General features: G+C 43.3%; 1 protein-coding gene across 1 annotated transcript in view; it reads left to right on the forward strand.

Annotated features, from left to right (window-relative positions):
- met (MET proto-oncogene, receptor tyrosine kinase) overlaps positions 1-21,454 on the forward strand; it is a 123,230-nt gene that overhangs the window by 69,798 nt on the left and 31,978 nt on the right. The window contains exons 4-10 of the mRNA XM_080191087.1: positions 3,183-3,317; positions 6,056-6,229; positions 11,549-11,709; positions 13,666-13,777; positions 16,020-16,156; positions 18,650-18,814; positions 18,904-19,003. Coding sequence (XP_080047213.1) covers positions 3,183-3,317; positions 6,056-6,229; positions 11,549-11,709; positions 13,666-13,777; positions 16,020-16,156; positions 18,650-18,814; positions 18,904-19,003 — 984 coding nt within the window. The remainder of the gene's footprint in view (positions 1-3,182; positions 3,318-6,055; positions 6,230-11,548; positions 11,710-13,665; positions 13,778-16,019; positions 16,157-18,649; positions 18,815-18,903; positions 19,004-21,454) is intronic.

Here is a 21,454-nt window from a genome sequence, read left to right on the forward strand (position 1 = left end):
TAACATTGGAGGAAATCTAACTTGGGCTTCTGGCACGGGTTATGGGGCTTTAACTCCACAGTGTGCCTATAACAGCATACCCTGTCCAGAGGCAAGCCTAATAGACAAGCTAACCATTCATTTGAACAGGAAACAGGCCAGAGGAGGCTGCAGGGACAAGAAGTTTATGCCCTGATTGGAGAAGAGGCTGATCCTGAGGTAGGGGTTGAGAGCCTCTGGTTCTCGGAGTGTGGGGCAGGGTCCAATTCTGAGAATGGCAAAAGGAACAGAGGGGGACAGTGGGGTGATGGGGGAGGTTCACAAGTACAATAGAAGACCTGGAATTGTCGGCATTGAGTGTTTGTGTGAGGGTGTTGGGGAAGGCTCAGATAGTTAGAGTTTGAAGGTTTTATGGGGAAGTGTTCCATCAGAAAGGGTTGGCGGTTTGGCCAGGTGGGCATGCTGGTTCCAGCAACCCCTCAACTTAGTTCAGCTGACTGGTTTTCCAAAGCCCAAGAAATCTCATTGTCCAACATTAAATTTTGTACAATTGGATCACCATCCCTCTTTTAACTCCAGTAAGACAGGAAGTGGGCAGTTTGGAGACAAGCTGAAATAGGAAGTAGTTGAGATTTTGAACTGTTTAGCTCCCTCCTCTCTACTATACCAATCCAAACCTACTTTGTTTTGAGGTGAAGATTCCCTCCATGGTACCGGGATGTGTTGCCCTTAAAGGTATCAAGCAGGAGAAGACCTTTCGACCAACCTAGCCACAGCACATCTTTTGGGTTTGTCTAATAATCGTGAACCCCATTTGTGAACACAGGTTAAGGTTTCTAGTTCCATCACCTTTGCCGATAACCTGTTTTACATATTGACTAACAGCTTTAACAAAAAAGATGACCCTGCTGCATTTCCGATATTCAGTGTCAACTCTGTTTAAATTGCCTGTGTGGCAGCAAATTGTATGCGTGGCATGGTTATAGTCAATGTTCAGGACCAGACATATTGGCGGACTTGCAATGCTTCACGATCTAAGGTGACTATTCGCTTTATCATGTAGCCCTTCCTGGCATTACTGCTGTCTGAAATGCTGTGGTCTTGAATTACAAGTATGAACCTGACTGTACCATTCGTTGGCGCAGTCCAGGTTTACAATGCCAATAAAAAATACTTTCAAACTGAAGTAACTCTTGCAGTGTTTTGGTTACAGAAGAAGCAAAACATGATACATGGACACAGGGGCGGCATGGTTGCACAGTGATTAGCACTGCTGCCTCACAGCTCCAGGGACCCAGGTTCAGGTTCAGGTTCAGGCCTCGGGTTCCTGTCTGTGTGGAGTTTGCACATTCTCCCTATGCGTTTCCTTCGGGTGCTCCAGCTTTCTCCCACAGTCCAAAAATGTGTGGATTAGGTTGATTGGCCATGCTAAATTGACCCTAGTGTCAGGGGGATTAGCAAGGGTTACATGGGGATTAGCAGGGATATGTGGGGTTATGGGAATAAGGCCTGGGTGAGATTGTGGTCAGTGCAAATTCAATGGGCCAAATGATCTTCTTCAGCACTGTAGCGAATCTGTGATACTGAACCCAGAGAAACAGGCCAATTCTAGGCATCCGTCTATAATTGGAGTGGTTTTGGTTAATCACTTATTACGCTCATTGCATGATAAACATTGATTTCAGGTTAAAAAAAAATTTGATTTGACATTAGGATCATCGTGATCCCTGACTTAATATCACTAAACAATGATGTCTAAGATTTAATTGCTGTTCAACAGAATCTGAACATGGTTAGAATAACCATTACTACAACTTGCACTTTTAAAAGTTTAGCTACAAGGGAAGGGGATTTTTATCACACTGGGTGGCATTTTCCAGCCCTTCCTGTCAGTGGGATCTTCCAGTCATACTGAAGACGACCCCCTGCAATGGGTTCCTGGGCAAGGGGGGGCGGAAGAGGAGCGGGGAGGATCCTGGCCGCTATCTCCTCAATTTCAGGAAGAGATATTTTCATATAATTATCCAATTCTCTTTTGAAGACCTCATTTGAATCTGCCTCCATCACATGCTGAGGCTGTGTATTCCAGATCCTAACCACTCGCCACTTAAAAAAAGTGTTTTTACTCTGTCCAAGCCCCTTATGATTTTGAGCACTCTGTCAAATCTCCTCTCAATCATCTCTTCTCCAAGGAGCTCAGCCACTGCCCCTTTAATTTCTCCATGCGGCAAAAGTTCCTTGTCTCTAGAATCATTCTCGTTCCTGCACCTTGCAATAAGCATCAGAAGCTTTCGATGGCATCAGTTGGGGAGCTGTAGAAAAAGGGCAAGTGGGGGGCCTCTACACTATTCTCAACATTAGTGTTTCTTGGAGACTTGAGGAGGGACAGACTTTTTTTTCTCTCATTATCTCCCCAGTTTCAGGCAGCAGCAAGATGGAAAAGGAACAGAAATCCATGGAAATGAAAGAAGGATGAACACAAAGAAAAATTAATAAATGAATAAATAGAAATGGGTTTAATCCTCCAGTTCAGCTGCTTACTGATGTCATGGTAGTTGACATTTTTAGATTCATTGACCGTGACTAGGAGGGAGGGTAGCAAAGAAAACAATGAACTCTCATTGTTGATATGTCCATCCATTTCAGCATCTCCTACCACTCCACCCAAATTGCGTTGCCATCGCGTCCCAAGTCCTTCACTCCTCCTATAGCTGTGGTTTACCGTCTAAAAAATCTCCTGCAGATACATTCAACAATACCGTGACTAATTGCATCATCATGACCCCTTACCATATGGGAAGTGATTTCTCGACTTGCATTTGGAGGTAGCTGCAGTGGGTTGCAAAGGTGGAACCGCGTTTACTTCCGTGCAGTAGATTCTTGCAGATACTTGTACAGAATCAGTTTGACTTGTGACCAGTGAATCAATCCACATTGTGCACAAGGCTTGATTGTAACCAGCTTCATTACGTTGAATGATAAGAGACAGTAAGTAGTTTCCACTGGCTCGCAAACCTTTTCAAAATCAATATAAAGGTTCACAATTAATTTCCTCCTCTGGAGCGGACATTAAAGTCCTTGTGACATTCCAGTCATAATTAATTTCCCTTTTGATGTCATTGCATTACTAATGGCTTGTGGCAGATAGAATACTCAGCAATTCCACAGATGTTTGAAACCTGTTCAAAATGCTTTCATTTCAGGTGGTGGTTTCCCGAACTGAGCGATTGACCCCCCATGTAAATTTCCAGTTGGATTCCAGCCCAGTGTCGCCGGAAGTAATAGTTGAACAGTCTGGATCTGAAGAAGGCTATATAATGGTCGTCACAGGGAAAAAGGTACATTTTGGCTTTCATAGTACACACAGTATCTGTTCACATGAAACAGTGATTTCTTAAGATTATTTCACCTTCAAATACTTGTTTTAGCTACAGTGTGACATGACAACTAGTTAATTTGTCTTTTATGAATACAAAAGTGCAAATTGATTTCCTATGCTGTTTAAAGGTACAAATATTTTCACCATGGTCCCGAATTATGCTGGGAAGTCAGCAACGAGTTTCATGCGATTATTAGTGTGCCAGGAACACAACAATTTTGGAGCAAGAAGACTTGCCAATTGTCCAAATTACTAAACAATTTGCATGGCTCCGTTATTAACCTTGTGAAAACGGTAGCTCACCATCAACTTCAAGAAACTGCTTCATTTGCACAGCTAAAACCAGTTAAACCTGGCACAGAAAGGGGAACGGGCGAGAGCCTTGGCACAAAGAAAACAAAGAACAGTACAGCACAGAAAGAGCCCCTCCGGACTACCAAGTCTGTGCTGAAACAGATGCCACTCTAATATTTTCTTGTCCATATCTCTCTATTCCCTGCCTATTCATTTATCTATCCAGATGCCTCTTCAACATTGTTACAGCATCTACTTCCAGCACCTCCTCTGGCAGTGCGTTCCAGGCATTCAACAATCTCTGTGTGAAAAACTTGCCCTTTACATTTCTTTTAAACTTTCCCCTCTCACTTTCAACCTACGGCCCCAACTAATTGACCCTTCAACCCTGAGATGAAGACTCTGATTATCTACTCAATCCAAGCCTGTCATAATCTTGTAAACCTCTGTCAGGTCCCACCTCATCCTCTGATGCTCCAGTGAAAACAATCCAAGTTTGTTCAACCTTTCTTCATAATCCATATCCTCCAAAGCAGGCAATGTCCTGGTAAATCTCTCCTGCACCCTTTCTAATGCATCAATGTCCTTCCGGTATTGTGGCGACCTGAATTGTCCACAATACTCCAAATGCAGCCTAACCAAAGTCTTACATACTGCAACATGATTTTCCAATCCCTGTACTCAATGCTCTGACCAATGAAGGCCAGTGTGCCATATGCTTTCTTGACCATCTGAGTTTGCCACCTTCAGAGAACCATGGATCTGCACGCTTAGATCCCTCTGTATGTTAATATTTCTAAGGGCCCTACCATTTACTATATACTTTCCTTCTGCAATAGACTTCCAAATCGCATCACCTCACATTTTTCTGGGTTAAATTCCATCTCCATCTCTTGGCCCATGTTTCCAGCTGATTTATATCCTGCTGTATCCTCTGACAATCCTCCTCACTATCTACTATTCCCCCAATTTGTGTATCATCTGCAAATTTACTAATCAGACCTCTTACATTTTCAAATCAATCCGAGGCCCTAACACTGACCCTTGTGGAACACTGCTTGTCATAGACCTCCAGTTAGAAAAGTACTCTTCCATTTCTGCTTTCTATGGCCAAGCCAATTTTGAATCCATCTTACCAGCTCACCTCGAATCCCATGTGACTTCACCTTCTGTATCAGCCTGCCATTAGGAATCTTATTGAAGGCTTTACTGAAGTCCATGTATACAACATCCACTGCCCTGCCCTGGTCAATTTTTCTTGTCTCATCCTCAAAGAAATCAATCAAGTTTGTCAAACATGACCTCCCCTTCATAAAACCATGCTGCCTATCATTAATAAGCATGTTCTCTTGCAGATGTGAGTACATCCTGTTCCTAAGAATTTTCTCCAATAATTTCCCCACCACTGATGTAAGGCTCACAGGCCTGTAATTTCCCCGATTGTCCCTTCTGCCCTCCTTAAACAGAGGAACAATGTTAGCTACTCTCCAATCCTCGGGTACCTCGCCTGTGACTAAAGAGGATACAATGATTTTGGCCAAGGCCTTTAGCAATTTCTTCCCTCGCCTCTCTCAGTACTCTGGGATAGACCCTATTTGGCCCTGGGGACTTGTCCACCTTAATGTTTTTCAAAACCTCCAATTCCTCCTCCCTTTTTATCTCGACACATCCTAGAATGTCAACATCCTCCTTTCTACACTCACAATCCACCACATCTTCTCCTTTGTGAATACTGATACAAAGTATTCATTAAGGACTTCACCCACCTCATCTGACTCCACACACAAATTCCACAAAACGGTGGCATGGTGGTTAGCACTGCTGCCTCACAGTGCCCAGGGACCCGGGTTCGATTCCAGGCTTGGGTCACTGTCTGTGTGGAGCTTGCACATTCTTCCCGTGTCTGCGTGGATTTCCCCAGATGCTCCCGGTTTCTCCCCAGATGTGCTGATCAGGTGCATTGGCCGTGCTAAGTTCTCTCTCAGTGTATCCGAAAAGGCGCTGGAGGGTGGCACTAGGGGATTGTCACAGTAACTTCATTGCAGTGTTAATGTAAGCCTATTTGTGACTAATAAATAAACTTTAACTTTAACCTTCGAAGTGATTCTAAGTGTGTTGGGTTTCCAAAGTTCCTAAGGTGAAACGATGCTGGATGAGGCAACTGTGAATGAGGCTCTGTACAAAGTAGGCCCCAGTGTACTTAACAAGACCCTCACAGCATTACCTGTAGGCTCAGTACATTTGGAATGTTATGGGCACTCAGTTCAAATGTATAATAAATTAATAGTTTACTTATCTGTTTTACTAATGGAATAGAGAAGCTTTTTTATTGATGTAATAAATTCCCAACTGTACACAAAAACTAATTGCACTGTAAAAATTTACTGTCTTCCTTCTCGCTAGATAAGCAGAATACCTTTAACAGGCCCAGGGTGTGGCCATTTCTTATCCTGCAGTAAGTGTTTAACAGCTCCTTCCTTTATGCGGTGTGGGTGGTGCGGTGCTAGGTGTTCCAGGATACAGGAATGTACGAACCAGAAATGGACCCAGAATATCTGCTCACCCATCATCAGTGAGGTAAGCTTTTCTACTGTTTCTGACTAATTAACTGTTTCTCTTTGGGTTACATTCCATTTGCAGTACTTTTGATAAAAAAATACATTGGGAGCATTTAAATCTAACTTCACCAACCGGAAGATTGTATGGTCAAGAAACTCATCCTTTTATCTGATTCTTTTCCTTATTCATTATGGGACATGGGTGCGGCTGGCTGGACATATATTGCCCATTCCTATTTGCCTTTGAACTGAGTCACATGTACTCATTGAGAACACATTGTTGGAATCACATGTAGGCTGTAAGATAGATCAACTCTCATCATATTTGTGCTTTGTTATACAAAGCCCATGAAATAAACTTCCAATCATCCTCCCAGTTTTAAGCTTGATTTGAAAATAAAGCCTCTAAAAAGATTTTTTTTTAAAATTCATATAGGCTTAAAGTTTAAAATCTGACCAAGAACATTTGCTGGGCCGCAAATAATTTTTGTCAGCTGGATTTCACAATGGATGGGGTGGTATTGCTACCCCGCGCTCCACCATAGCATGAGGTGACCAGCAGCCAACACATCTTAAAAAAATAGCCCACTCCACAATTATAACACAACTGCAGGTGGGCTGAACAGGGATAGAGTGGGTTTCGCACCTTCAGAGGCTGGAAGCTCCAGCAGTGCCAGCAGTACCAGAACTGAATAGTGGCCACTGCTGGTACTGCAAGGAGGTCTACACAGAACTTCAATGGGTCCCAGAGGCAGGTAAGACCCTTGCTTTTAGGGTAGGGTGGGATTAGGCAGCCTAGAGACTTGGGAGCATTGGTAGAAGAGAGGAATAAAAGGAGGATAACATCTTGGGGGGAGGGAATGTGTGTCCCAATATGCACAAGAGCACCTTCCAAAAGGTGTCCCGCCTTTCTTCCCATCACATGTTCAGGAAATGACCTGTCCATTCCCGCCTGCCTACCCACACCAGCCTGATCAACACAATATTTGGGACATTGGGTTACTCACAAGATCAATTCATTGTTAATTCTTTATTTAAAAATGGTGCACAGGCTGCCAATTTCAGCCTATAATGGAGTCAACTTGGGGTGGGCGGGAAGTTGGTAGGCCAACCACTCCTTATATTTTGCGTGCCCCCCTGACTGAAAACACACCCATGTTAAGGGAAGCTGTAAAGTCCAGCCCTAAATATTTGATGGTTAGTGCAGCTCTCTAACATGTAAAGCTGCAGTATGTTTCGACAGCATCCTGGATTGATGATCCCATAGTGTTGGGAGATGCAGGGTCAATTTCCAACCTCACTGTGCTAAACTTCTAGAATTTTCTAGCGTAAGGCCAGTTAGCCCATCATACCTGGGCCACCTCTTCAAGTCCCACTCAGTCCCATTCCCTACCGCCATTTTCCAAACATTTTTAACTAGGTATCCCCTTCAATTTTCAGAGTTGTTCATGGTTCTCCTATGCTTTTTCCCCACGGCAACTCAGGATATAAGCATATTGTCCTCAAGGAAATGGCTAATGCTGTGGGAATAGACTGGGGTTCTGTAGCTTCTGGAGTTTATGATGTGCCATCTAGTCACATGTGTAGAATATATGTCATGGAATAGTGATGGCCAAATGAGGAGCATGCATACATAGCAAATTTATTATGAATATTATAGATTCTGCTTGTACTGCACTTTCTGGCCAGATATTCATTGCCTGAGTGCCCTCTCTGCAAAATTCTCACTCATTCTTTTATGATGATGCATTGAAACCATCTAGCTATATTATATGTCATCTAGGTACTGAATCACTGACCAGAATAAATAGTTTTAAATTATCAAAACCTTCATTGTTTTTACAGCTTTATCAATTTATCCTCCCAATATTTGTATCTGTCTCTTTCAGTCAGTGAGTCAGTGGCATGATCTCTGGTCACACGACACATTATCTCAGTCAAGTAGTAGGAAAAAGCAATAAGAATATAGGCATTAAAGAGACAATATATGTCTAAGTGACTGAAAGAGATAGAAATCATTAAAAAATTGGCGGTGATGGTATAAATTCAACTAGGTTTGAAACTTAAACAGATGATGCTGGCAAAAATACATTAGGTCTGCCATGTCAGGAAGGAGAGAAAACAGCTCCAGCAGGAAGAATTGTCACATGTATTAGTATACAGTAAAAAGTATTGTTTCTTGCACGCTATACAGACAAAGCATACAGTTCCTAGAGAAGGAAAGGAGAGAGTGCAGAATGTAGTGTTACAGTCATTGCTAGGGTGTAGAGAAAGGTCAACTTAGTGCAAGATAGGTCCATTCAGAAGTCTGATGGCAGCAGCAGGGAAGAAGATGTTCTTGAGTTAGTTGGTACGTGACCTCAGATTTTTGTATCTTTTTCCCGATAGAAGAAGAGTGTGCCTGGGGCGCGTAAGGTGCTTAATTATGCTGGCTGCCTTTCCAAGGCAGCGGGAAGTGTAGATGGAGTCAATGGATGGGTGGCTGGTTTGCATGATGGACTGGGCTTCATTCATGACCTTTTGTAGTTTCTTGTGGTCTTGGGCAGAGTAGGAGCCATACCAAGCTGTGATACAACCAGAACAAATGCTTTCTATTGGTGAGAATTGCTGCGGACATGCCAAATTTCCTTAGTTTTCTGAGAAAGTAGAGGTGTTGGTCAGCATGAAGGGGACAAAAGTGTGTCTGATAAAGTCTCCCGCCACCCAAACTATTTCCAACCCCCCACCACCACCCCACCTCCCCACCAGCCCCATCCCCCCAGTCTACACTTATCAACCTGCAAGACACCAGTAATCCTGCTGTGAAGAAAACGAAAGAGAGACTGGAATCTGAAGTCCGTGTTCAGGCCATTGGGGTATGAGTTACAAGCTAGGATATTGTTTGTGAAGCTGCCTTTGAGTTTTGTTGGAATAGATCAGAAGCCAACAAGAGGTTAGGAGGAGTTAAAGTGATGACCCACTCATAGGATTGGATTTAATGGGGCACCAGAGTATCTGTGATAAAGCCAAGATTGAGCTACGAGGGGAGTTTAGGAGCTATGGTAACTAGAGGATTGACTGGGGAGGTTGGGGGCTGTTTTCCTTGGAACAGAGAAGGCTGAGGTGTGATGTGATTGAGGTATACAAAATTTTTTAATGGGAAGACATCAAGTGGACCGGACAAACCTGTTTCCCTTGGCAGAAAGCTCAAAAACTTGGGGTCATAGATTCAAACTAAGTGACAGAAGGATTAGAGGGGACATGAGAAAAACCTTTTTACGCAATGGGTAGTGGATGTCTGGAATGTGCTGCCCAAGCTGGTGATGGAGGCAGAGTCCCTAAACTCATTCAAGAAGTATCTGGATCTGCACCTTAAGTGCTGTAATTTGCAAAGCTATGGACCATGTGTAGGAAGATAGGATTAGAAAGGGCATCTGGAAGTCTTTGGGTTGGCATGGACAAGATGGACCAAATGATCCCCTTCTATGCTATATAATGTCTATGGTTCTATGGAGCCCCACCCCCATTCAGGTGGCTCACTCCACAGACATTTAATGCTCGGAGGAATACCTAAAGGCCAGACTTCCGCCCCCATCTGGGCATGGATTGGGAGTGGTCTCACAGGGATTAGGCAGGAAGTGGGCTGGTGAGTTGCCTCTTCCAGAAAAGGGATGATAATTTCCTAAAGAGTGAGATAGAAAATGAGAAATGCACTGGGCCCAAAAACATTCCTGTTCCTGTGATTGGATTAAAATGAATTGTATCCCAACAATCATTCAAAAGATATTTCCCTCCTGTCTTTCTGCTTTTCTAGGTCATATTTTTTCAATTCTGAGTAAGACATAATCCCAAAACATAAATTGTCTGTTCTTTCCCCCAACTGTTTGGTATATAGTGAATTCTGAAGTTTTGCTGTCCTGTTCAGTTAACCATAGTCCTTCTTTTGATGTCATCTGGAATATTTATCTATAAAATTACAGTTTGTATCTGTCCAATCCAAAAACAAAACATCCATTAACTATTACGAACTGTTTGGCCTTTAATCAAGTCTCAATCAATATTGCCACATTCCCCATAATCCCAAGTGTTAATTTTATCTGCAAATTTCCTACATTGTGCGTTAATTTGTGTTGGGCTGCTACAAGAAGATCATAGAAACCCTACAGGAAGAGGCCATTCAACCCATCGAGTCTGCACCAACCATAATCCCACTGAGGACCTATCCCCATATCCCTACATATTTTACCCGCTAATCCCTCTAACCTACACATCTCAGGACACTAAGGAGCAATTTTAGCATGGCTAATCAACCTAACCTGCACATCTTTGGGCTGTGGGAGGAAACCAGAGCACCCCCACGCAAACACAAGGAGAATGTGCAAACTCCACACAGACAGTGACCCAAGCCAGGGATCTAGGGGTACAGGTTCATAGCTCCTTGAAAGTGGAGGCACAGGTAGACAGGGTCGTGAAGAAGGCATTTGGCATACTTGGTTTCATTGGTCAGAATACTGAACACAGGAATTGGGATGTCTTGTTGAAGTTGTACAAGACATTGGTAAGGCCACACTTAGAATACTGTGTATAGTTCTGGTCACTATTATAAAAAGGATATTATTAAACTGGAAAGAGGGCAGAAAAGATTTACTCGTATGTTACCAGGACTTGATGGTTTAAATTATACAGATAGGGTGGTTAGACTGGGACTCTTTTCCGTGGAGCGTAGGAGACTTAGGGGTGATCTTTTAGAGGTCTATAAAATAATGAGGGGCATAGATAGTCAACATCTTTTTCCCAAAGGTAGTAGAGTCTAAAACTAGAGGGCATAGGTTTAAGGTGAGAGGGGAGAGATAGAATAGGGTCCAGAGGAGCAATTTTTTCACAAGAACGTGGAGAATGTCTGAAACGAGCTGCAGGAGGTAGTAGTAGAGGTAGGTACAATTTTGTCTTTTAAAAAGCTTTTTACAGTTACATGGGTGAGATTGGTACACAGTGATATGGGCCAAATGCAGGCAATTGGGACTAGCCCAATGGTAAAAATTGGGCACCGAAGGCCTGTTTCCTTGCTGTTTCTATGACTCTAATATGTATGAATATGTGCCTAATAATTCATCCTGGGGTCAAATATTGCATCAAGATTGCAAACAGATTGATTTTGACTCTGACTGTTACCAGGAAGAGGACTGGAATTGGGAGTTTGAGAATAGAGTTTGGGTTGGGGACTGAAAGCAAGAAATGCAGCTATTAATTTTTGGAAATTCTCTGTATTGCGTTTTTATCTTTTTGATTTTGAGTGTTGTACAACAGTAAATTTGCAAATGTCTACTGTTTATATATTATTGTTTTTCAATATTTGTAGGTCTCCCCACTGACTGCACCTTTTGAGGGAGGAACAAGACTATCCATTTGTGGAAAGGATTTTGGAGCACTGAAAGCTGGAAAAATAAGTGCTAAAATGATTGCCATCGAAGTGGGAAATGCTTCCTGCAAACTGGAGGCAAACAAAAGCAATAAAAACAGGTGCGGTAGGAAGAATACGATTCTGACTAAATACCAACTGCTTCTGTGTTTTTAGCTGTGGTCAAAGAGTCATATCTAACCGGAATTAAGAGAAAACTTGTCCCAACATCGCCTACACTGATCGATAAATGATCACTTGCATTAGGCGACAAGTCTTGCTCCAGATTTATAGATCATAAAAGCCAACAGAAATATGTGGCACAAGGTTTAAAACGATCTACCATGGTTAGGTTAATGTTATCTCTTTCTACTGGGGCTGCTAGTTGGAGCTCAACATGGATATGAGACACCTCAGAGCCAATGCTAACCTGTCTTGTCTGCTAGGAACGGTGCAGACAGAATATAAGATAGTTGCCTGTTCCTCCCACTTTTATAGCCATCGCCATTTTAACTCTTGGATGTTCAGGAGTAATGAGACTGCCCAGCCCATGCATATGGGAGCCTCTTCATGATCAAAATATCAATATTTATTGACGTCTTTCAAACCTTAATGCAGCTACAATGCCAAGTGCCAGAATCACTAGGAAAAATTACTGATTAGGGCCAGGAAAGAAAGATCCAGCTAACAAATTGTTTTTGCCTAACATGTCTCCTTGTGAACCAAGATGTGCTCCTCTCTGCCTGTCAAGGGAAATTTGTGTCTCCTGTGATCTGGGCTTTCCCTGACCACAGTTCTCATCTGACCCCAACCTTATTAGACTTATCTTAGTGCCAAGAACAATTCTCCTGGATTTCCAATGACAAATGGATTTGTCTGAAGCCAGAGTCTCACTGGCTGCATAGCCACTGCCTCAGGAATCAGCATCACAACATATAAATTAGGCCCAGGAGTTCAGTCTGGTCACGCTGCATGGTGCTGCCATCACAGATGCTTCCTTTCTGCCCACACCTTACTTCCATTGCAGGTTAAAATCAGGGCTAGACATCTAGAGAAAGGAGGGAGGGATGAAAACAATTAGATTCAGAGAAAATTCGGCCCATCGAGTCTGCATCAACTCTCCAAAAGAGCATTTTACCCAGGCTGTCTCCCCCCACCCTATCCTTGTAAACCCACACGTTTACCATGGCTAATCCACATAACCTACACAGCTAAGGGGTAATTTAGCATGACCAATCCACCAAACCTGCACATCTTTGTGCTGTGGGAGGAAACTGGAGGAAGCCCACACAGACACAGAGAGAAATTACAAACTCTATCCAGACAGTCACCCAAAGCTGGAACTGAACGCAGGTCCTAGGAACTGTGAGGCAGCAGCGCTAACCCTTGTGACACTGCGCCTAATAGAGTGCACTGACTTAAATCCAGCTGTCCAAAAGCCAGACTTGTCAGATAACCTGACACTTTTAGAATGTGCCATGTATCAACTTTAATATTGAAAAACTTACCTGGACAATTCAGCTAGGCACTAAATAATGGCAAAGTGTGTGAGTGCACGCGCATACGCGTGTGTCAAGGTTACTGATTTTGAGAGACTACTATTACTGCCTATCTCGTCCTCATCCCATTGCATATTCTCAGCAATTCTAAATTAACAGTCGTTACTTGCGAAGCACATTTACAATATTTTGGGAGGGATTCTCCAACCATCCATGCCAATGGGATTCTCCAGTCCCACTGCAAGTGAACCAGAGATTTGGCTGACAGCCAAATTTTCCATGCTCTCTGGCAGTGGCAATGGGGCATGAATGGCTGCAGAATTTATCCCTCATTTATACACCATGATTTTCCAGCTAGTGTGTTCTGATGATTGTCTAAAAGCCCAGTCACCTTATTGGAAACTTCAGACTTGAATTGTCAGTGAAAAAGAATACGCTTTACCAAGAGAAAGATGGGAATTGTAGAAACAAGCCAGTGTATCCAGATTATTTGCTCAGCAGAATGTAAATAATAAAATAACTACTATTTAGAAACATGTTTTCTGCCCTATGAAAGCAAATTTCTCTTTTTTTTCAAAGACTCCTGTGCACATTGGAAGCAGTTAATGCCACACGAGATTATAATCCTGTCTCTATTAATTTAACTTTGAACAGAAGTTTGTCTACACAAATGCACGGCTTCCATTTTGTGGTAAGTTATGAAATCCACTTTCTTTTATTCAGAATTTCTAACCTTCTAGAACGTGATGATGTGAGACTTAATTGTGAGTATTCGGAACCGAACATTTACTGAACTCTGTTCTGTAACATTATGGGTCTGGTCTGTCTTTGCAGGCACATTTATAAGACTTTTAAAAACACTTTCACACAATCCAAGCCCAGTCATCACCCAATGAAGAGAGGTGGGCGAACAGTGTCATCCATTACTCGCTGCATTGATCTACAAAGATGTCCACACTTTGAATATCCTCCACCCTATTTTTCACAAATTGGTCCTCGGTTCCTTCTGAAAGTTGTTGTACGGGAAAACCTGTACATGCATCAACAAGCACCGAGCTGTCACCAGCAGTTAAGATTAGCCAATTAAGATTTGAGAAAATGTCTGAGGTGCCGTGCTCTCATTAGGCAGTTATTTCAAAAATGTGCATGGGCTGCTGTAAGCTGTCTACTGTGAAAACTAAAGGGAGAGGAAAACTTCTCAAATCTTTTGATCTTAACTGTCACAAAACTGGCGACACTTGATTTTCATTTGATCAAACTGGCTTCATGCAAATTGCCGTCATGTCTAACGACTCAGATTGTGTGTTGTGCAGGAAGAAAGAGAATATTGCAATTTAAAAAGGGTCTCCACAGAGTTATTTTTATGTTCAATTTTTCTTGGTCTTGATATCTTTTTGCCTTTACTTCTCAATGATTGCTGCAGCACCCTCTCATGTTTTATCATGGGAATTTTCTTTACTACTTTCTGGTTGATGTTTTTCATAAGGGACCATCTGAGTGCATCTTTGTAATAACCTGTAACTGTGAAGATGAGAATTACTACCTACCTAATAGCTCTATCAGTTAGCCCAGTGCAGCTAATTGTACCGACCAAGAGTTCAGCTGCAACTAACTGATCTAAGCTGAAGGTGTTGCACAGACAGGATGGGTGGAATTTTATATCATCCCCCTTGCAAGTTTGGAAAGGGGGATGGGCACATTTCATAGGTCAGGAAGTTGGTGGGTGAGTATCCGTGCCAACCTCCCATCTCTGCCATGATTAAACCTGGAATGGGAAAGCGTGTAGATGGTCTGCCTGCCCCAATACCATTTGAGGCCCTTATGTGGATAATTAAGGACCTCATTCTGTCACCACTGATGTTCAACAAATGATGGCTGGGGATGCCCTTCTCGGAATGCTTGATTGAGGGAGCTGGAATTGGGAAGAGGATGTGGGGGTCCACCGAGACCCACCGTGTTCCTGCACTCTCCCAACCCTTGCTTGTTCACCCCACTCCCATCATCCGCACTGCACGAACCCCATCCTGCAACCTGGGTTCCTTGGTCAGCCTGGGCCTCGAAGATTCTTGCCTCCCCCAGTGGAGGTACTTCTCAATGCACAACGCACTGCTTCTACTTGGCCGGAAGCCCTCAGGGGCAGGATCGCCACCCCTTAGATCCGCTGGCCACCAGGGTCCACTGAATTTGACAGGCCTTCCCCAAAGGAAGTGATGCAGGGCATCACCAGCTCTCTAACCAGCAGGTCAGAATTTGCCACCTCCACTAAATGCTACCATATGATTGACTTTAGTGTCACCCAGATTAGAGAGGGAACATCACAGAGATTAACACTGCTGCCTCACAACACCAGGGACCTGGGTTCGATTCCAGTTTTGGGTGACTGACTGTGTGGAGTTTATACGTTCTCCCCGTGTCTGCGTGGGTTTCCTCCAGGAGCTTCGGTTTCCTCCCACAGTCCAAAGATGTGCAGGTTGGGTGAATTAGCCATGATAAATGCATGAGGTTATGGGGAGAGGGTGGGGTGGATTGAGCCTGGGTCAGACGCTCTTTTAGACAGTCAATGCAGACTCGATGGACCAAATGGCCTCCTTCTGCACTGTATGGGTTCCATGCTTCTATCGCCCAAGGTTCTTGCTCCTAATGAGACACAATAAGGATCCCATTACTAAACAGCCAGCCAACACTGACTTAGAGGTTCAAATTGTGAAGGAAGCCAAGGCCAGCTGCTGACTATGGAAGCATTGCATAACAATGCTATCCTTCATAAGAGGAGTGGAAGAAAATTGGTGTATAAAAAAGGGAGATGGGGACAAAACCAAAATAAGATCAGAAAAATTCAGTGCCGACAGCTGTCCAGCGGATTTTGTTTTACCAACAATAAATGATGCCAAGTTTCACTTTTCTTTCTTTTGCATTCGCGGTGTGCGGTACAGAATCCAGTGATAACCCATATCTCCCCAACTCATGGCCCCAAATCAGGAGGAACCTTACTCACTCTGACAGGAAAGTATTTGAATAGTGGAAGCAGAAGACAGGTTTTCATTGGAGGAAAAGTGTGCGATCTAAAAAGGTATGCTTTCCATTATCTTTGAACGTACTGTTAGTTTTCAGAAGTATTGAAAAATGCTCCGAGTGCAAGATCTTATTTTTAAAGATTTTCCCATTTGTTTGAAAGTTTGTATTGATTTTCTTTAGTGCTTCAGCTGTTACATAAACCAAAAAGAAACTGTGGTTCCTAGAAATCTGAAGCAAAAGCAGTAAATGTTGGAAACTCTGTTCAACCTTACATCTGTTTCTCTCTCCATGGATGATGCTGGAGCTCCTGGGTGTTTCCTGCATCTTCTGTTTTTATTAGAGTTGCTACTTGTTGAGCAAGATGGCGCCGGAGTGAGGTGACTTCTTGCGAATTGTCCCCAGCATACCCTCTAATTCTATCTTTTATTCTCATTCTATGCTTTTAAAACTTGGCTCTAACTCTGATCTTTCTCTACACCCTATTGTTAACTGCAACACAGCACTGCACCCTCATTTTTCCTTCTCCTGTCTATATTCTATGAACAGCATGTTTTGTCTGTATAGTGCACAAAAAACAATACTTTTCACTGTATCCCAATACATGTGACAATAATAAATAAAATCAAATCAAATGTTTTTTTTTAATTCTTTTACTCCATCCTTAAAATTACAAAGTCAATGTTCAGAATTGACCGGGCAAATCCAAATCCATTTCTTCCTTGCCCCAAAGACCAAATTCAAGTTCCAACTGAATCCAGTTCATGGGCCCCCCATGAGGGAGACAGACAAGATCCAAGCTGACCAGATGAGGCATTGCTCTTGGGCTTGATCTGACGCTTCACAGAATTGTTGTATGATGGTATATTAATGCAGTTATTCTGTTCACCTGAAAGCAGCCAAATGGGGACGCAGACCTGAGGACCAGGGTGCTGTTGGAAGACAGAGCAGTTTGCACACAGTTCTCTCTTCAATGCCCAGCAAAGCTTGCTGCCACTCTAATGTAGTGACCTAAAATGAGGAGGTGTGCAGTCTGCTAGCTCAATTGCTCCATCTACTGCTCCAGCAGAAAACTGTCACAATTTACCCAATGATGGCAGATGAAGATCTTTAAGAATCAAGTTAGATCTGTTGACTCAGTTCAGTATTTTATGATCAGAAATATAGAGCCTTACTGAGAGAGGCTTTTGTATATAACAATTTGTTTTAAAGAAAAGTGAGCACATTGCCTTTTCCTCCTCCATTGAGGAATCAGTGATTATTTCATGAGGTCTTACATTATGTGTCTTAATTTGTTAATCAGAATGTCTGCAACGTTACTGAATTACTTCTGAATGCCACCAATTTATATTGGTGTTGTAATTGTGACAATATTTTTATTCAATTTCTATATTTGAAGCATATTAAGAACTGCTTATTCCATTTATAACCATGTCAGCAGCACACTTGGTGCTTTACTCGTGTCAAGTATATATTGAAAGTTTTATTGCTAAATCCAGCTATTTGATTGTTTGCATGTATCCATTTCCAGTGTGTATTTATACTGACTCTACAGAGGTTAGAAAGATCATTTTATCCTGTGCCTTACTGTTAAACTCAGCTGATTAAGATACTTTGAAATTGAGGCAGCATGGTGGCATAGAGGTTAACATTGCTGCCTCACATTGCCTGGTTCAATTCCTGCCTCAAGTGACTGTCTGTGTGAAGTCTGCACATTCTCCCTGTGTCTGTGTGGATTTCCTCTGGGTGCTCTGGTTTCCTCCCACGCTCCGAAGAGGTGCAGGTTATGTGGATTGGCCAAGCTAAATTGCTTCTGAATGTTCCCAAGATGTGTAGGTTAGGTGGATTAATGGGGTAAATGCAGGAGGTTATAGGGCAGGGGAGAGGGCCTGGCCAGGATAGTCTTGTCAGAGAGAATGTACAGGCTGGATGGGCTGAATGACGTTCTCTACACTGTAGGGATTCTATAGTGGAAGCTATGTGTGACCATTTCAGTCAAATAGGTTGTGTTTGCTTTGCCCACATTTTTCCTTTATTTATTTTTGTTACTTGTTGATGTGGGCCTTTATTTTGGTCAGCCTCACAAGTAGTCCCTTATCTCTGCCCCTGAAACAATATTTTCATATGCTTCTCACGATGCTGACTCCTTCTGTGCCTTTACAAATAGCACTTCCAGCGTTTCACACGAGTGCCAGTTATCTAAGCACGAGCCTTGGTGCTGAGTGTCTGCAGTCTATCAGGCTGTGGAGGTCACCAGAACTGGGCCCAATTCCATTCCCACTTTAATACCCATTTCTTTTCCTGATGTTCACAAGTATACGATTTCCAGCAGGAGCTGACGACTAGCCATCAAAAGCGAAAGTCTCTCTCTTCTATTTTTACTCACCTCAGAATTGTTGTGGTCAATGCGTCACCCTGACCATTTCCACCAGATCACTTTGCACAGACTAATGTCTCTGATCTTTTTGTGGTTTACTTGACAGAGTGTTAGCTCTTAAGCCAAGCTTTCATGTCCTGCTTCTCTCTTTGTTTTATTGCATATTCCTTCCAGCGTCTCCGAAACGAAGATTGAGTGCTCTACTCCTGCCCACACTTTGCTGCTGACACATTCTGTGGTTTTGAAAATAGACTCCGCCATACGCGAGGTCAAAGACTCTTTCACATGTGTGGAAAATCCATCCATCCGCAACATTTATCCAGTCTGGTCATTTCGCAGGTGAGATGTAATATGTTATTCCATGTTAATCTGTGTCTCTCTTCAAGAACTGGACACTGGGAACTCATGTTTACTTCTCTTCATTGCAGTGGAGGGAGCACAGTGACAGTGAAAGGAATTAACTTGAATTTTGTACAATCCCCCCAGATGGTCATCACAGTACAGCAAATACCAAAGGCTTTCCAAGTGGTAAGTTTTCCAAATATCTTGACATGACCCGAACTTGCTGCATCGGAACACAGAACCAGGAGTCAGCCATTCAACTCCTCAAACTTCCTCTGTGATTTGATTTGATTTATTATTGTCACATGTATTAGCATACAGTGAGAAGTATCGTTTCTTGCGCACTATACAGACAAAGCATACCGTTCATAGAGAAGGAAAGGAGAGAGTGCAGAATGTAGTGTCATAGCTAGGGTTTAGAGAAAGATCAACTCAGTGCGAGGTAGGTCCATTCAAAACTCTGATGGCAGCAGGGAAGAAGTTTGTGAGTCGGTTGGTACGTGATCTCAGACTTTTATATCTTTCTCCCAACAGAAGAAGGTGGAAGAGAGAATGTCCGGAGTGTGTGGTGTCCGTGATAATGCTGGCTGCTTTTTCGAGGCAGTGGGAAGTGTAGACATTGTAATGGATGGGAGGCTGGTTTGGACGATGGATTAGGCTTCATTCATGGCCTCTTGTAGTTTCTTGCAGTCTTGGGCAGAGCAGGAGCCATACCAAGCTGTGATACAACTAGAACGAATGCTTCCTATGGTGCATTTGTAGAAGTTAGCGAAAGTCGTAGCGGACATGCCAAATTTCTTTAGTCTTTTGAGAAGGTAGAAGCATTGGTGGGCTTAATTGGATTGTGACAGGTGTGTACCTAAACTTCTATTTCCTGCTTTAGCTCCACCTCCCTCTGTGCCATTACCATAAAAATCTGTCAGTCTCAGTCCTGAAGATATCGATTGACTTAATATCTGTGGAGGTGAAGGCACCAAGTTTCTACTGACCTTTGCATAAATGACCTGCCCCGAAATGTAGGCCTGGATTTTCGCTCCCGAGTTGAGTGCATAGAATTAGAACATAGAACATAGAACATTACAGCACAGAACAGGCCCTTCGGCCCACGATGTTGCACCGACCAGTTAAAAAACAATGACCCACTAATCTAAACCAATCCCTTTTCGTCCATAAACCTATCCACGGATCTCTTAAACGCCCCCAAACTAGGCGCATTTACAACTGCAGCAGGCAGGGCATTCCAATCCCTCACCACCCTCTGGGTAAAGAACCTACCCCTGACATCCGTCCTATAACTACCCCCCCTTAATTTAAAGCCATGCCCCCTCGTGCTAGCTTTCTCCATCCGAGGAAAAAGGCTATCACTATCCACCCTATCTAAACCTCTAATCATCTTATATGTTTCAATAAGATCCCCTCTTAGCCGCCTTCTTTCTAGTGAAAACAACCCCAAATCCCTCAGTCTCTCCTCATAGGACTTCCCCTCCATACCAGGCAACATCCTGGTAAACCTCCTCTGCACCCTCTCCAAAGCCTCCACATCCTTCCTGTAATGTGGGGACCAGAACTGCACACAGTACTCCAAGTGCAGCCGCACCAGAGTTGTGTACAGTTGCAACATGACGCTGCGACTCCTAAATTCAATCCCCCTACCAATAAACGCCAAGACACCGTATGCCTTCTTAACAACCTTATCTACTTGATTCCCAACTTTCAGGGATCTATGTACACATACACCTAGATCCCTCTGTTCATCCACACTATTCAAAGTCCTCCCGTTAGCCTTATACTCAACACATCTGTTATTCCTACCAAAGTGAATTACCTCACACTTCTCCGCATTTGGGAAATCTCCTGGCTTGTCACACCCACCTAAGGAAAAAGTGCCCTAAGTGGCGGGATCTTCACTTCAGGAAGGGGCTGGAGGCTGGCAGGGGCAGGATAGAATCAGCACCCCCCCTCCCCCACCCATCCCCAAACGCAGATTAGTGGTGCTCACGGGTGGGTTTCCTGATTTGCTCACTCTTCGTGTCTGAAGGAATGTGAGGCTGGAGTGTTATCATCCCCACATGGGGCTCTTTTCCCTGAGCATCTAATCTCAGGCTCCTGTAGAAAGGCCAAAGATAGTGGGTAGGGTTCACTGGCACAGGATGAATGCATTATTTAACGCTGCCAGGATATATAAGCATTCATGTTCTCACACCCAACTGCATGTGAATGGAGTTGTGCCTCTCGTGGTTGGTGTACCTCTCCTCTAGTGGAATCCATTGAGCAATGGTGTCCTACACCATTGGGTATCCTGATACCCTGGCAAAGCTGCCAGTTCTTTCATCCTGAGTGAGAAGATAATATATCCTCCTCTTTTGGGTAGATGGTCTCTGTGATACATCCCCCACCAGAAGCTCCAAGGAACAATGTACTGAAACATGTCATTGCTAGTGCTGTCTGCTGTTCCTGTCTTGGAGGACTTGGATGGATAAAAGTTGAAGGTCATAGCAATGGCAGGGCAGTCTCCAATACTGGCCCAGCCAGTGACACCTACATCCCATGAAAGAATTTAAAAAATGAGACTCCCAAGTTAGGTTGTAGAATCTGATTTTCTTTAGTTATTTGTTGCAGATCAGGTGTGGGTGGGAG

Source organism: Carcharhinus amblyrhynchos, chromosome 6 (genome assembly GCF_965287045.1).
Source record: "Carcharhinus amblyrhynchos chromosome 6, sCarAmb.v2.hapA, whole genome shotgun sequence".
Classification (NCBI taxonomy): domain Eukaryota; kingdom Metazoa; phylum Chordata; class Chondrichthyes; order Carcharhiniformes; family Carcharhinidae; genus Carcharhinus; species Carcharhinus amblyrhynchos.